This window comes from Suncus etruscus, chromosome 15, assembly GCF_024139225.1.
Source record: "Suncus etruscus isolate mSunEtr1 chromosome 15, mSunEtr1.pri.cur, whole genome shotgun sequence".
NCBI lineage: Eukaryota > Metazoa > Chordata > Mammalia > Eulipotyphla > Soricidae > Suncus > Suncus etruscus.
In genome coordinates this window covers 91,937,171-91,951,284 of record NC_064862.1, presented here as the reverse complement: position 1 = coordinate 91,951,284, position 14,114 = coordinate 91,937,171, and the positions used below count along the sequence as shown (strand labels likewise).

The following is a 14,114-nucleotide window of genomic DNA, read 5'->3' as shown; positions in this document are numbered from 1 at the left end:
GTCCGCAGGGCCGGGGCGGGGTGCACCCCGCGGGGCAGGAGGGGCGCGCGCGAGGCGAGTGGCGAGACGGCCCCGGTCCCCTGCTCTGCGGACTCATGGACTCCCCCCACGGAAAAATCCGCTCAGCGGCCCGCGGGTGGGGTGTGCCGGGCCGTGAGTAATCGCTGGGCGCCGCCGCCCGCCGGCTCCAGGTAACAAGGGGCCGAGCCGAGGGGACGCGAGCTCACGCCTGTCCTGGGCGCGCGCGATTCTGCTGGGCACCGTTGGGCTTCGGGGAGACCCTCCCCTAAACCCGGGCTCGGCTCCCCGGCCGGGCCTCCACACCTCCCACCCCACCCCGTCGGGTTCCCACCCCGGGCAGACGCCCCAGATAAAAGGGCTTGTGGCCTCCGCGCCTCGGGGGAGGGGAGCCCGGCTGGAGAGTTCCGGGGCGTCTCCGCTCCGCCCCCGGCCGCGTGCGGAGGAGGGGCCGCGTCCCCCCCCCCCCCCGCCATCGGTCCCCGCGGGGAGGTGAGAGTGGCCGGCGCACCCCAAGGGCCCTCCTTGGCTCCCCGCGCGCCCGGCTCGCCGCGCCGTCCGCCCGCCCCGGGGACGCAGCGCTGCGCTTGGCTGGGGCGGGGTGAGGAGCGGCCAGACGTGACTCAGTTTCCTCCTGGGGCAGCCTCTGGGATGTAGACAGACCCCCAGCCCACGCAACGTCCCACCACACCGCGCTCAGCGCAGCTCCAAGGTGCGTCACCCACGGGAGAGGGGACCTCAGAGCTCGCCCCCACCGTGGTGTGTCGCCTCCTCCAGGAGTCAAACCGTGATTTCCCACCCATCCATCCACCCCGCAGCCTCCGCGCCTTCCCCCGTTTTCCCTCCGTCTGGGAAAGCCCCCCCACTCCGTCCAGGTGCGAGGCCGCGCGTGGAATCCTCCCGCCCCTTGGTCCCCCACGGCCCATCCATCAGCCCGTCGTGTTGGCGCGTCCGGGCTGCGACCAGAGAGCGCCTAGTCCCCAGTCCATCCGGCCCGGATAGGGGCCACCTCGCCAGCAGCCCTGGGCGCTCCGGAGCGGGGGGAGGGAAGGCGGGCGAATGGACGCGGCAACTTTGCCCCAGCACAAGGCGGGTGAGGTGGGATAGCTTGGGAGGAGTCCTGGCGCGCCTCAGCTTCCCCTTTCCTTTCAGATTCGCTTTTCGAGCCCATCCCTCTCCTTACCTCCCCACCTCCCCGGCAGCACACAGGCTGCAGCCTGGATGTAGGGAGACAGACGTGTCCACCCCAACCTTCCCCGAGCGTCAGCCTCGCCTCGCAGTCAAGGGCCACGTGGCCCCACCCAGGGGAGCCTTTCCTGCCTTCCAGTCATCTTACCCTGCCTTGGGCACCCTTCTAAGAACACCAGTTTCTTCTCAAGCCCGGCTCCCCAGAACCCGCTACTGGGCCCAGACAGTGCAGAGGTCCCCCAACCTTTGCCAAACCCATGAATTTCAGATCCTCCAAAGGGGAACTGGGGGTGTGGGACCCACTCCTGGCTGTGCTGTGGGACTCAACAAGGAAAATCTGCCCACCCCGGTGGCTCTGTGCCTCGTTTTTTGTCACTTGAAGGAAAGCTGGCCACCTTTAGGGCATGGTGTCTGCCCTTGGGGTCCCTGGCAAGCATGAGCCCTCCAAACCCTCCCCGCACCCCCCATGGACTCAGAGCAGGAAGGGGCTGTGGAAATTCGGACAAATATTGACCCAAGTCCTCGAAGGTGTCTGGGAATGTCGGGTGCCCGACCAAGGAAGGGCAAAGCCTACCCCATTTCCCCCAAATCTCCCGGGCTGGAATGTGGGGAGATCAGCGCCAGTTCGGAGGGAAGTCCCAGGTAATGAGGGGCAGAGTGGCCCCTGCCACAGAGATCCCCTGGTCCAGTCCCGGCCACCCCCAGCCACTTGGCTTTAGGTTCTTTTCCCAGGGGTGGTGTAGACGCGCGCTGAAGGCCTGACCTTGCTCAAGGCGGGACCCGGGTCAGGACCTGCCTGTCCCGGCCACGGTCACTGCCACCTGACCCGCAGGGGCGCCTGGAGGTCCCAGAACCAGCGAGAGCCCCACCCGAGGGGGCAGGGCCGCCGCGCCCTGGTTCCCGCCGAGCCGTCCGAGCGTCGGCGCTGGCGCCCGCCGCCTGCCCGGCCTGCGCCCGGCTCGGGGGTGGGGGTCAGCGGGGTCGCGGCGCGGGCGGCGAGGCACAAAGGGCGCTTGTCCGATGCCCGCCCTGACCTCGGCCACCTCGGGCCATCGCTTCCCGGACGCCGGGGCCGCGCGCCGCTGATTCACGCCCGACGCGGCCCGACCCCCCTTCCCCAGCTCCTACCCCTAGGGGCGGCCCGGGGGGTAGGAACTGGGGAAGGGGGGCGCGGGGCGGCGCCGAGTCGACTTTCCCTCTTAAGCCCCGGAGGAATGTCGGCGGATTTCCTGAAACCCGACCCGGCCGCCCGCCCGCCGGCCCGCCCGCCCCTCACCTGGCCCGGCTCTCCAGGGGCGCACGGGAGGGGCGCGCGGGGGGCTCACCTGGGAGGCCGGGGGTCGAGCCCCGCTTCCGCTCCCCACCCCTGGCTTCCAGGAGGAGCGGAAAAGGGGGAGGACGAGGAGGCCTGCAAACTGCCTCACCCCTGCTCCCCGGCCGGCGGGCGGGCTTGCCTCAGTTTCCCCTTTGGCCAGGACCGCTTTCCCGGGGCTCGTCTTCTTTACACGTGGTGCGCTCACCCGCTCTCCATCCATTCCCACCCCGAGGGACCTCGACTTCCCTTTCTTAGTAGGGGTTCCTAAGTTAGCCATGCGGTCCGCAAGGCACGTCCGTGCCTCAGTTTCCCCGACCGTGGCTCCTTGGCCACGGAGAGCGCGTACGGAGAGCGCAGAGACTGGGGTGCGTAATTTGGGGCTTGGATTCTTGGCTCCTCTGCAAGTGGGTCCCCCCACTTGCGACTCCGGGTCACCCCATGGGTGGTCACCTGCCCGTGTCCACGGGCGCGGGGATGGGTCCCCCTCCCGGGCGCGCACCGCGGGCTGGGGGAGGCGCGTGCGCCGCGGGGTCGCCGGGAGGGGCGGGCGGGGCGGGGGAGGGGCGCGCCAGGATCCAGATGTTCGGGGTCCGCCAGGCACAGCCGCGCCTGATTAAGCCACGTGGGGGCCTACGGGGGCCGTCGAGATGAAAGCGCGGCGGCCGACCGGGGGAGGGGGCACGCCAGCCCCGGGGTCCCCCTCCTCCCGGGCCCGGAACCTGCGGCGCCCTTTGACCCGCCGACCCCGGGAGGCTACCGCCATCGGGTCTGCGGGGACGGAGCGCGGCGCGCCGAGACAGACCGAAGCGCGCACAGGCTGCTTGGCACCTGCGAGGGCGGGTTTGGAAGGACGCCTCCTCCAGACCGGCCCCGCTGTCACCCCGGGGGTCCCAACCTTTTCCAAGTAACACCCGCCCCATCCGCCAGTCTGGGGTGCCCCGGATCCGCTAGGCCTGATGAGATTCGGTAGATGCCGCGGATATCCCTGGGTATCCCCGGATGCCGCAGGGATATCCAGGACTGGCTGGAGGGCTTCCTGAAGGAGGCGGCTAGTTATCTCGCCAGCCCTCCGGTCCCTGAGCTCCAGCGTCGTAGAAGCTTAAGAGAGGCAGGCGAGTCTATAGTCCGAGTATGGTCTTTCTCACCCTGGGGCCCGTCTGCCTCCATAGCGCCCTCACCCTGACCCCTCCTTTGGGAGGCCCTCCCTGATACCCCGAGGAAAACCCCCTCATCCCTCCTTTCACCCCACCCCTTCTCGGTTTCTTCCCTAACTGGGCCACACCCGCAGTGCTCAGGGGCGCTTACGCCCGGCTGTGCGCTCAGGGGGTCTTTCCAGGCGGGGGCTTGGGGGACCCTATGGGGTGCCAGGGATCAAGACCGGGGACGGGGTGCTTGATGAGCGCCCCGATCCCTGTACTAACTCTCACCCCACCCGACCCCACCACCGCACCCCGGTTTGCTTTTTCCTCTCGGTCCAAAGCGGCCGGAGAGCGGCGCGCCCTGGCGACGGGGCAGGTGTCTGTCTCCGTCCGGGACGTCCGGGCCCACCTGCACCGCCCCTCCCGCACCCCACCCGGCCCCGGCGCCGCTCCCCGCCCGTGGCCCGCATCCCCATCCCCCGCACCCCTTCCCAGGCTGCCTCGCTCGGGTGACGTCAGCGACCCGGTCCCCGCCGCCGCATCCTCCGGGCCGCCCAGAGCCAGCGGCGTCCCCGCGCCCCTCGCGCCCGGCTCGGCCCGGCCATGGCGTCGGCGGCGTCTCTGCCCCCGCCGCTGCTGCTGCTGCTGCTGCTGCTGCTCCGGGCTTCGCCCGCCGCCCCCGCGCCGCCCCTGCGCGACCCCTTCGCCCCGCAGCTCGGGGACACGCAGACCTGCCGCCAGCGCTGCCGCCACCGCTACCCCGGCCCGCAGGTGAGCCCGCAACGGGGCGCCTCCCTCCCTGGGGCTGGCGATGGGGGGCTGGGGGGGCCTGGACGCGGCGATCGGCGGGCGCCGGGGCCTCCCCACCCCAGGCCTCCGGGACCCGCGGAGCTTGCACAGGCCCAGCGCCCACCAAGGGCCTGGTGCGCCTTCACCCCATCTCCTCCCTTAGCATCTCTGTTTGCAAGGTTCCCCCGGCTGCTCAGCACTGAGTGCTCCCCCACCTGCTCCCAGGATCCCTGTGCTTGGGGGGACCAACGCTGCCAGCGCCTCCAACTTCAGCCTCCCCATCCTGACCCCTAGACCCGCTCTTAGGCTCCTGGCCCCGCCCCGAGCAAGTGGCCCCAACCCAAGCTTAATTAGCCCCACCCCGCTCCCATTGGCTCTGCCCCTGAGCCTGTGGTCACTCCCCTGCGTCTCAGTGGCCCCGCCTCTGAACCCATGTCCCTCCTTGAGCCCATGGCCCGTCCCTGAGCTTAATTTTAATTAGTCCCGCCCCAAAGCATCTCACCACGCCCACAGACCTGGGCCCGAGCCCCCTTGGCTGTACCCCTGAGCTTCTGGTCCCAACCCTGAGCCCGTTGCCAATTCACCCCATGGCCCCTGGCCCTGTCCTCCTTACCCCGAGCCCTGTGTCCCCGCAGCTCGAGGACTCCACCGAGTCCCCGCAGAGGAAGCACGGCCGGGCTGCCTTGGTCAGCGCCTGCGAGCGTGGCTGCCGCCTCTTCTCCATCTGCCGCTTCGTGGCTCGGAGCACCAGGCCCAACGCCACCCAGGCCGAGTGTGAAGCAGGTGAGGGGCTGCCCAAGGCCTGGCCCGGGTTGCGTGGGTGGGTGGTGTCATGGGCGGAACTGGCCCCCGACGTGGGGTCCCTGATCCTCCGCAGCCTGCGTGGAGGCCTATGTGAAGATCACAGAACAGCGTGCCTGCAGTGACGGCTGCTGGAACCCGGGCCCAGAGACACAGCCTGACCGCAAGGTGGGTATCCCTCACCTTTGCTTTCTGCCGGTGCACCTTGCACTGATCCTCCCCTGCACGCGGAACACGAAGGCTGCAGTTGGCGAAGCCAGGGCTTACCCTCCTCACCCCACCATCTCTCTCCTCTGGTCCTTCCTTCCCACTGTCACAGGCTGGCCCCTGGGGGGGCCACAGAGCCACCTTGGCAGAATCAGCACCTCTGTCTAAATTCGCTGCTCCAGCGGCATTTGCCTTGCAAGCAGCCGATCCAGGAACAAAGGTGGTTGGTTCGAATCCCGGTGTCCCATGTGATCCCCCGTGCCTGCCAGGAGCGGTTTCTGAGTAGACAGCCAGGAGTAACCCCTGAGCACCGCCGGGTGTGACCCAAAAACCAAAAATAAATAAATAAATAAATAAATAAATAAATTCGCTGCTCAGGCAGGCAGCAAGTCTCAGACCTACATACATACATACCATCAGTTCCTCCACCCAGAAGTCAGTTCAGGACTGCCACAGCAGGAGAAACTGAGGCAAGAGATGAGTGCACGGATTGGGATAGCCCAGGAAACCGCTTCCCAGGGTTTAGGTTTTCACTCTTCTCCAAAATTCCCTCCCCCCCCCCCCCCCCCGCACATTCAAAGCTCCCTTCTCTCACCCTTTGAGCAACACGGGGAGATAGTGACCATGACAGGTCCAGGGCCAGGTCTTCGTGCTGAGTCATCGTGGCTCCTCCATCCCTGCCCCAGGGAAGAGAAAGAATCGATTTTCCAGGGCTCAAAGAGGGTAATCGCCAGCCCCCAACACACATACCGCCCTTGTGGGAAGGTGCCCCCCTGCTGCGTAACATGGCTGTGTCTGGGGGGCTTCCCTTGGGCAGAGGAAGGTCCCTGCAGCCCCCAGAGGGGCCAGCTCACTGCTAGATCTGGTCTCCAACCTCTGCAACGACCTCGTCAGCTCGGCCCAAGGCTTGGTCTACTCCACCTGGACCTACTATCTGCAGACCGACAGCGGGAAGGTGGTGGTATTCCAGGTGAGGGGCCAGCAGGGGCTGTGCAGTGGTGAAGGGGTGGGCAGGCGGGGGAGAAGCAAGGAGGCAGCATCAGGTCTTGGCTTATGGGAATGCAACACTGACAAAGAAAGGCTGTGGGTGTCAGGCATAACTGGATCTGAATGCTCAGGAAAACCTTGCAAGACTCCATTCTTTTGCTCAGCTCCCTGGTGGTCCCTTCCCTGGGTGCCCACGGCTCTTTAGAGTAGAGTCTTGCTAGCATTTTAGTATTGACCTTGGTGGCCTCTTGGAAACTGTTAGGCAGAGGATGGAACATGTCAACAGGCTGGGGTTCAGGGGCCAGTGTGAGGCAAGGGTGGATCCTTTCTTGTTTTGTTTGGGGTCACACTCAGCAGTGCTCAGGACTCTTGCACTCTGAAATCACTCCTGGTGGTGTTCAAGGGGATTCTATGGGATTCTGGGGAGTGAACCTGGGTCAGCCGCTTGCAAGGCCAGCACCCTGCCCGCTGTGCTCTCCTTCCAGCCCCCCTTTCTAATGGACACGGTGATTTTCCTGCCTAGACCCAGCCCGTGGTGGAGACCCAGGACCATGAAGGGGCCCAGATGCAGCGAGTGGAAGTCACATGGCGGGGCGGCCACTCTGAAGCCTTGGGGATGCACGTGGGTAAGGCCCCAGGCAAAGGGCGCCCCTTTCTGCCCCTTTCCCGGAGGCCCCGGCTGCCCAGGGTGGGTGACCCCGGCCTGTTTCAGACCCCGCAGGCTCTGAGGACAGAGCCAGGAAGGCCAAGATCCGAGTGAGGACCAGCAACAAGCCGAAGGCAGAACCAGAGGCCACGCAGGACAACGACTTTCTCAGCTGCATGTCGCGGTGGGGACCCTGCTGTCCCAGGATGGAGTGAGGGGACGGGAGGGGAGGGTCCGCCTGGCCCAGAGAGGCCGGGCTGACCTCGATGTGCCCTGGGCAGGCGCTCAGGTCTGCCGCGCTGGATCCTGGCCTGCTGCCTCCTCCTGTCCGTGCTGGTCTTGCTGTGGCTCAGCTGCTCCACGCTGGTGACCACCCCCGGCCGACACCTCAAGCTCCAGGTGAGCTGGGTGGGAGCCCCAGATTCTTGGGTGTGTCTGATGGGCGTGGTCTGGCGGTGGACGTGACTCTTCCCCTGGTCCCGGATTGGTTCAAAGCATAGGGGCGGGAACCTCAGATAGGTGAGTGTGGCCAGTGGTGGGCGGGCGTGGCAAGAGCAGTGGGCGTGGCTTTCTCCTGGTTGTGGATTGGACCAAACCCGGGGGGGCGGGAATCTCAATCAAGTGGGTGTGGTCTGCATTGGATGGGCGTGGCAAGAGCAGTGGGCGTGGCACTTTCTGGGCCTGGACTGGACCTCAGCCAGATGTGTCTGGCCAGAGGTAAAGGGCGTGGTACTCCTACATTGTTCTAGATTGGACCAATCCATGGGCTGCAAGGTGGGAACCTCATTCCAATGGGCGTGGTCAGAGGCAGTGGGCGTGGCTCTTCTCTCTGGTCCTGGGTTGGATTAACCCATGGGCAGAAATTTTAGTTGGTGGCCGTGGTCAGAAGTACTGGGCGGGGCCGGGCGGTGGCGCTGGAGGTAAGGTGCCTGCCTGCCTTGCCTGCGCTAGCCTAGGACGGACCGCGGTTCGATCCCCCGGCGTCCCATATGGTCCCCCAAGAAGCCAGGAGCAACTTCTGAGCGCATAGCCAGGAGTAACCCCTGAGCGTCACAGGGTGTGGCCCAAAAACTAAAAAAAGAAAAAAAAAAAAAAAAGAAGTACTGGGCAGGCAAGACCCTCACCTAGATGGGCGTGGATAATGACATTGGGGCGGAGCTTGCCCCGTTTGGAGTGCTGATGTTCCCCCCATTCCCCCTGCAGCCCCTGACTCTGGAGCAGCACAAAGGCTTCCTGGTGGAGCCCGACTGGTCCCTGTACGCTCCGCCTTCACCCGCTTTTGAGGACAGCCCCCCGCCCTATAATCTGAAGCTGGACCTGACCAAGCTGTAGGTTACTGCCATCCCCCAAACCCCAAAAATCCTCGCTGTGCCCTGTGCCCCCCACCCCCATCCTAGGGAGGGGTGCATCCTGTCCCTCCCCCCCCCCCCCCCCCGGTTCCCACCAAGCGCTGCTTCTTCTCTCCCAAGTCTTATTGTTGCCTGAGTATTAGAAGCCCCAAAGTGTCCGGTTTCCAGCTGGCCCCATGCTGGGGTTCCAGAGACGCCCCTTTATCTCGAGTCTCCCCCACACCCCATGACCCAAGGAAGAACACGCTGGGGGGCGGGTGGGGAAAAATAAAGTCTACAAAGATCCCTGACTGAGCCGGCTTCTTTCTCACCCTGCCCTGGGGGACCATAAAGGACTCCTCTCCACCCACAAGTTCTTTCTCGGGGTATCTGCAGGAATGTGGGAGCACTGACCAGCTGCTGGTCAGAAGGAGATAGTCTACAGCAGGCCAGGTGGTCCTGCCAAGGGCCCCTGGAAAAGGGGTTTGGGGCACTCGTCTATTGGGTGTGTGTGTCCAGTCCCAAAGTCCAGCCCATGTCCTGCCCTGTGTCCCTTGAATGCCGGTGATGTGTGCCTGCCTGGACCCCACTTCTTCTGGGTCTGGGGTTTCTGTCCCATGGGCATCCCCAGGGCCTTTCCAGGGCGCAGACAGCATGAGGCATGTTGGCTCATTTGGCCCAGCTTTTAGGCTTTTCTGTGGAGCTACCAGCACCTTGGCTTGGTGGGACCACACCCAGGGGAGCTCAGGGCTGACTTGTGGCTCTGCTCAGGGATAGATCCTGGTGGGGCTCAGGGGATCAAACCCTCAGTCGGCCACACCCAGCGGTGTTCAGGGATCACTCTTCCTTTTTATTTTGGTTTTTGGTTTTTGGGTCACACCCGACAGTGCTCAGGGGTTCCTCCTGGCTCTATGCTCAGAAATCGCCCCTGGCAGGCATGGGGGACCATATGGGATACCGGGATTCGAACCACCATCCTTCTACATGCAAGGCAAACGCTTTACCTCCATGCTATCTCTCCAGCCCCTCAGGGATCACTCATGGCAGGCTCAGAGGGCTCTAATGGGATGCTGGGGATCAAACCTGGGACTGCCGCAAGCAAGGCAAACATCCTCTGCAATTGTTCCCGACACAGACACAATATTCTGAATGTTTCTCTTTTTTTATTTATTTATTTTTTGGCCACACCCAGTGACGTTTACGGGTTCCTCCTGGCTATGCGCTCAGATATTGCTCCTGGCTTGGGAGAGCATATGGGATGCCAGGTATTGAACCCAGATTCGTCCTGAGTCAATCGCATGCAAGGCAAACACCATACTGCTGCTCTATTGCTCTGCAATAGAATAGAATAATCCTATTCTGGATGTTTCTATTTTATTTCTTTGTGGAGATTTTTTTTTGGGGGGTGGGAAACACCACACTCGGTGATGCTCAGAGCTGGTTCCTGATTTTGCACTTAGGCATCATTCCTGACAGTGCTTGGAAATCCAATAAGATTCTGGGGATGGAACCAGGGTCCAAGATATACCCTCTAGCCTCTTGCTGAGCTCCTGCTCCACCTTCCTGTGCTCAGAGTTTCTCATCTGTCCTTCTGAACTCCCAGCGTCTGGAACCACCTAGCAGACAACCAGGCAGGAATGAGGAGTGCAGATGTTTTGGGGTTGCGCGAGGCAGGCCCAGAGGGAGGGATGGGGGAGAGACAGTTGTAAGGACGTAGGATCAGGGGTGTGCCCCCCACGCACTCGCTCCACCCTGTGGCACAGGAGCAGGTGTGACTTGTTAATAATCGACACCTCACTGGCTCCAGCTACAGTGCAGCAGCTGCTGCGGTGTTGAGACCCCACAGAACCCTCAAACCTATCTTTGCCACTGCCAGCAACATTGCATTTCCCTGCCCAGAGCTTGCTTGGCCTCTCCTGCCTCAAGAGCCCCCCCCCAATGCCTCAGGTTCCCCTTCTGTCCTCACCCCCAGCTCTGCCATGCTCGTGGGGCTCCAGCCCCAAAAGCCCTGGCCCCACTCTCCCTGCACCCCGTGGGCAGACCTGGTGGAAGGCTGGTGGGCGGCCGCCATAGCAACAGGAGGGCCCCAGGTTCCAGCTCAGGGTTACCATAGTAACCGGCCAGTCTGCTGCCCTGGGAACAGGCCTGAGAGGTGCCACAGCCAGCCGGATGGCCGCTTCTCCCAGGACACAGACACCCCTCAAGGTGTGAGGACGAACATCCAAGTTGGGAAACTCAGGACAGGGAGAAGTCAGCTCAAAGATGCTACGCAGACCCCTTTTTTGTTTGTTTTTTATTTGGGGGGCCACACTTGGCAGTGCTCAGCTCAGGAATCACTCCTGGTGATGCTGGGGGGGGGGCCCTATGGGATGCCAGGGGATCAAACCTGGGTCGGCCGTATGCCCTCCCCTCCTCGCTGTGTTATCTCTCACGCCCACAGATTCTTCCCCTCTGAACCCCATGAACCCCATGGGGCCCAGCCCTTCTCTGGACCTTGGGGTCCCCCCCAGCCTGTTCCCCCCGCATCTTCCCTTCAGAGGACGCCCTTCCGGAATGTCCTTCGCAGGCCCCTGCCTCTCTCCCCGCCGGCCCAACCTCAGCTTGTGTCATGTTGACAATGAAGTTACTGCTTCTTGGCTTGTGTGTTGATTGCTTTAATAAATGTTCCCCTGCCAGATGGGACTCGGGGTCGCAGCTGGGTCCCACACACGCAGAGCCGCCTCCACATGCCTCTGTCGACACCTCCCTGCACAAGGCCCGATCGGCCCACGTCACTCCAGCCCTGGCCGCCTCTTCTCCTCATCCCTCAGGCGCACCCCCCTCCAGCTTGGACCCTGCACAGAACTTCCACCTGGAAAATTCTGGAACATTCCGAATGCTTCCACGGCATTCTGGAATGTGCTGGAACACCCTAGAACATCCTGTCCCTGGCTTTTATGGAAAGCTGGACCATTCCCTCCTCCGTGGTCTCGGTCTCTCTCTTGCTGACCTTCCAGCCTGGGCGCACTTTCACTTGGCCTTGGTGACAAGGCCATCACCTAAAAGCCTCAGTCTGTGATAGGCTGCTAGGCTCAGATTAGTGTTTCCAGTAGCACAAACTATCCCAGAGCACCAGATAGGACAGCTAGGACAGATAGGACAGCCTTGCACTTGGCTGACCCAAGGTTTGATCCCCACCCTCAATAGTCAGTCTCCTGAGCACTGCCACGAATGATTCCTGAACCCAGAACCAGGAGAAAACCCTGAGCATCGCTGAGTTTGCAAAAAAAAAAAAAAAAACCCTCCAGAAGTATTCTTTTTTTTGTTTTGTTTTGTTTTTTTTGGGGCCACACCCGGCGGTGCTCAGGGGTTACTCCTGGCTGTCTGCTCAGAAATAACTTCTGGCAGGCACGGGGGACCATATGGGACACAGGGATTTGAACCAACCACCTTTGGTCCTGGATCGGCTGCTTGCAAGGCAAACGCCGCTGCGCTATCTCTCCGGGCCCCAAGTATTCTTTTTCATTTTTTCATCACACTTTGTGATGCTCAGGGTTTCCTCCTGGTTCTGGGACCATATGAGATGCCAGAGCTTGAACCCAGGTCAGCCACAAGGCAAGACAAACACCGTTCCTGCTGTCCTATACCTCTGGTCCCTTGATTTTATTTATTTTTAGTTTTGGGGGGCCACGCCCGGCAGTGCACATGGACTACTCCTGGCTCTGTGCTCAGAAATCTCTCCTGGTGGGCTCTGGGGACTCTGGGATGAAACCTGGGTCGGTTGAGTGCAAGGCAAATACTTAAGTGCTGGGGCCGGGAAGGTGGCGCTAGAGTTAAGGTGTCTGCCTTGCAAGCGCTAGCGTTGGATGGACCGCAGTTCGATCCCCTGGCGTCCCATATGGTCCCCCCAAGTCAGGGGCCATTTCTGAGCACATAGCCAGGAGTAACCCCTGAGCGTCAAACGGGTGTGGCCTAAAAACCAAAAAAAAAAAAAAAAAAAAAACCCTAAGTGCTGTGTATTGCTCTGGCCCCTTGATTTTATTTATTTATTGATTTATTTTATTTTTTTGCTTTTTTTGGTTTTTGGTTTTTGGTTTTTGGGCCACACCCGGTGATGCTCAGGGGTTACTCCTGGCTATGCGCTCAGAAGTTGCTCCTGGCTTGGGGAACCATATGGGAAACCGGGGGATTGAACCGCGGTCCATCCAAGGCTTTCGCAGGCAAGGCAGGCACCTTACCTCTAGCGCCACCGCCCGGCCCCTGATTTATTTTATTTTTAAATAAAAGCACATGTTTACATGGGAGGCCCCAAGTTTTCGACTAGGATCTTTCAGGTAGCTTTGGCAGCTTTGTCTACCTTTGGGGTGCCTCTCACAACCCCCAACAGCAACAAATGACAGAAAAAGATGCAAGGAGCCAGAGAAGCGCAGAGGAGGACAAATAGGACAAGGGGGTACAGGCAGAGGGATCAGCTGGGAGGGGTGGCCCCTGGACACCATAGCTCCCTGTGACACCCAGAGCTAGAGGGAGCCTTGGTTCTGAGGCTCTGACCTGGGGTTCAGGCCACAGCTGGCCCAGAGCTGGGAGCAGGTGGTGAGGGCCCCCCTCCCCCCCCCCCCGCCTCGGGAGAGCAGTACCAGCTGTGGGCCAGATGGTGGCCAGGCTTGCAGGCTCCTCCCCAGGACCACGCGACAATGGGCTGCCCACAACCCTTGCCTCCACATGGCAAAGGCGACGGGTCCCAAGACCGGGTCGAGCACACCATCCTGTCCCTGTGGACCATCACAAATGTCCAGCGTTGGCGCATGTCCCCAAGGTCTACTCAGTTGCATCCACAGCTGTTTCTGAAGCCATCTACCCAATGATCCACCAGGGACCCGTCTCTGCCATCCTCCCCCCGTTCCCCACACCCACCATCAGGGCCCAGATCCCACTTTCCGGCCGCCTGGCCAAGCGTCTCCTGTGCGTGTCCGCGGGGAGAGGCGCCTCCGGGTGTGTCGAAAGCTCGCTCGCATGTGGCTGCCAGGCCGGAGGCTGTGTGGCGGCGTGTGGGCCGGGCCTAGGGCGACTTCAGCACTTGTGCATCTTCGTGACCATCGCAGCTAGGCTGGACCCGCAGGGAGGGACGGAAGGAGAGGTTGCACATATGTGTGCATGTGTGTGCACCAGGGTTTACCGAATGACGAGGTCCAAGAGAGGTCAAGGGGTCCACGGGTTTGAGAAGCTCAGCATCTCCAAGCGTGAAAGTCCCTTCCCTCCCCACCCCCAGTTATGATCTTGGCCCCCAGCTGGGATGGATAAGTGGGTGCCCGTGGTTAGCTCCCTCCCCTGCATCCTGCAGCCCAGTTCAGACCTTGTTTCTAGGTTCCCAAAGGAGACAGTTTGCCAACCCTCCAAATGGCCTCTTCTCATTCCTCTACCTCCTTATGACCCCACCTCACTCGCCACTCTGGATGTTCACCCACCTGACCTTCAGGTTTTTCAACTCAGAGGATGAAAATAAATCAAGCTTCTAGTGAGTGAGAGGGGACTGCAGAGATAGTATAGCAGGGAAGGCATTTGCCTCACACGCAGCTGACCCCCTTTCGATATCTGGCATCCCATAGGGTCCCCGGAGCACCACCAGAGCACAAAGTCGGAAGTCAGCCTTGATCATTGCCAGGTGTAGCCCCAAGCAAACAAACTAAATAGACTGGAGAGAGGATGCTGGGAGCCCA

General features: G+C 62.1%; 1 protein-coding gene across 1 annotated transcript; it reads left to right on the top strand.

Annotated features, from left to right (window-relative positions):
• The first annotated feature begins 4,200 nt into the window (after positions 1–4,200).
• TMEM59L (transmembrane protein 59 like) lies at positions 4,201–8,724 on the top strand. Its single transcript, XM_049787717.1, has 8 exons — positions 4,201–4,432; positions 5,077–5,232; positions 5,327–5,418; positions 6,275–6,427; positions 6,968–7,070; positions 7,157–7,274; positions 7,372–7,489; positions 8,294–8,724. Exons 1-8 carry the CDS (start codon positions 4,264–4,266, stop codon positions 8,420–8,422), a joined length of 1,038 nt encoding a protein of 345 aa, XP_049643674.1. The 5' UTR covers positions 4,201–4,263; the 3' UTR covers positions 8,423–8,724.
• Positions 8,725–14,114: the final 5,390 nt, after the last annotated feature.

What these genes read in the sequence shown, in the direction of transcription:
- TMEM59L (XM_049787717.1), top strand. Translation starts at nt 4,264, where the DNA reads ATGGCGTCGGCGGCGTCTCTGCCCCCGCCGCTGCTGCTGCTGCTGCTG. An exon ending in CCAGGCCGAGTGTGAAGCAG is followed by an intron (nt 5,233 to 5,326) that starts GTGAGGGGCTGC and finishes GATCCTCCGCAG; the next exon opens with CCTGCGTGGAGGCCTATGTG. An exon ending in GCCGACACCTCAAGCTCCAG is followed by an intron (nt 7,490 to 8,293) that starts GTGAGCTGGGTG and finishes TTCCCCCTGCAG; the next exon opens with CCCCTGACTCTGGAGCAGCA.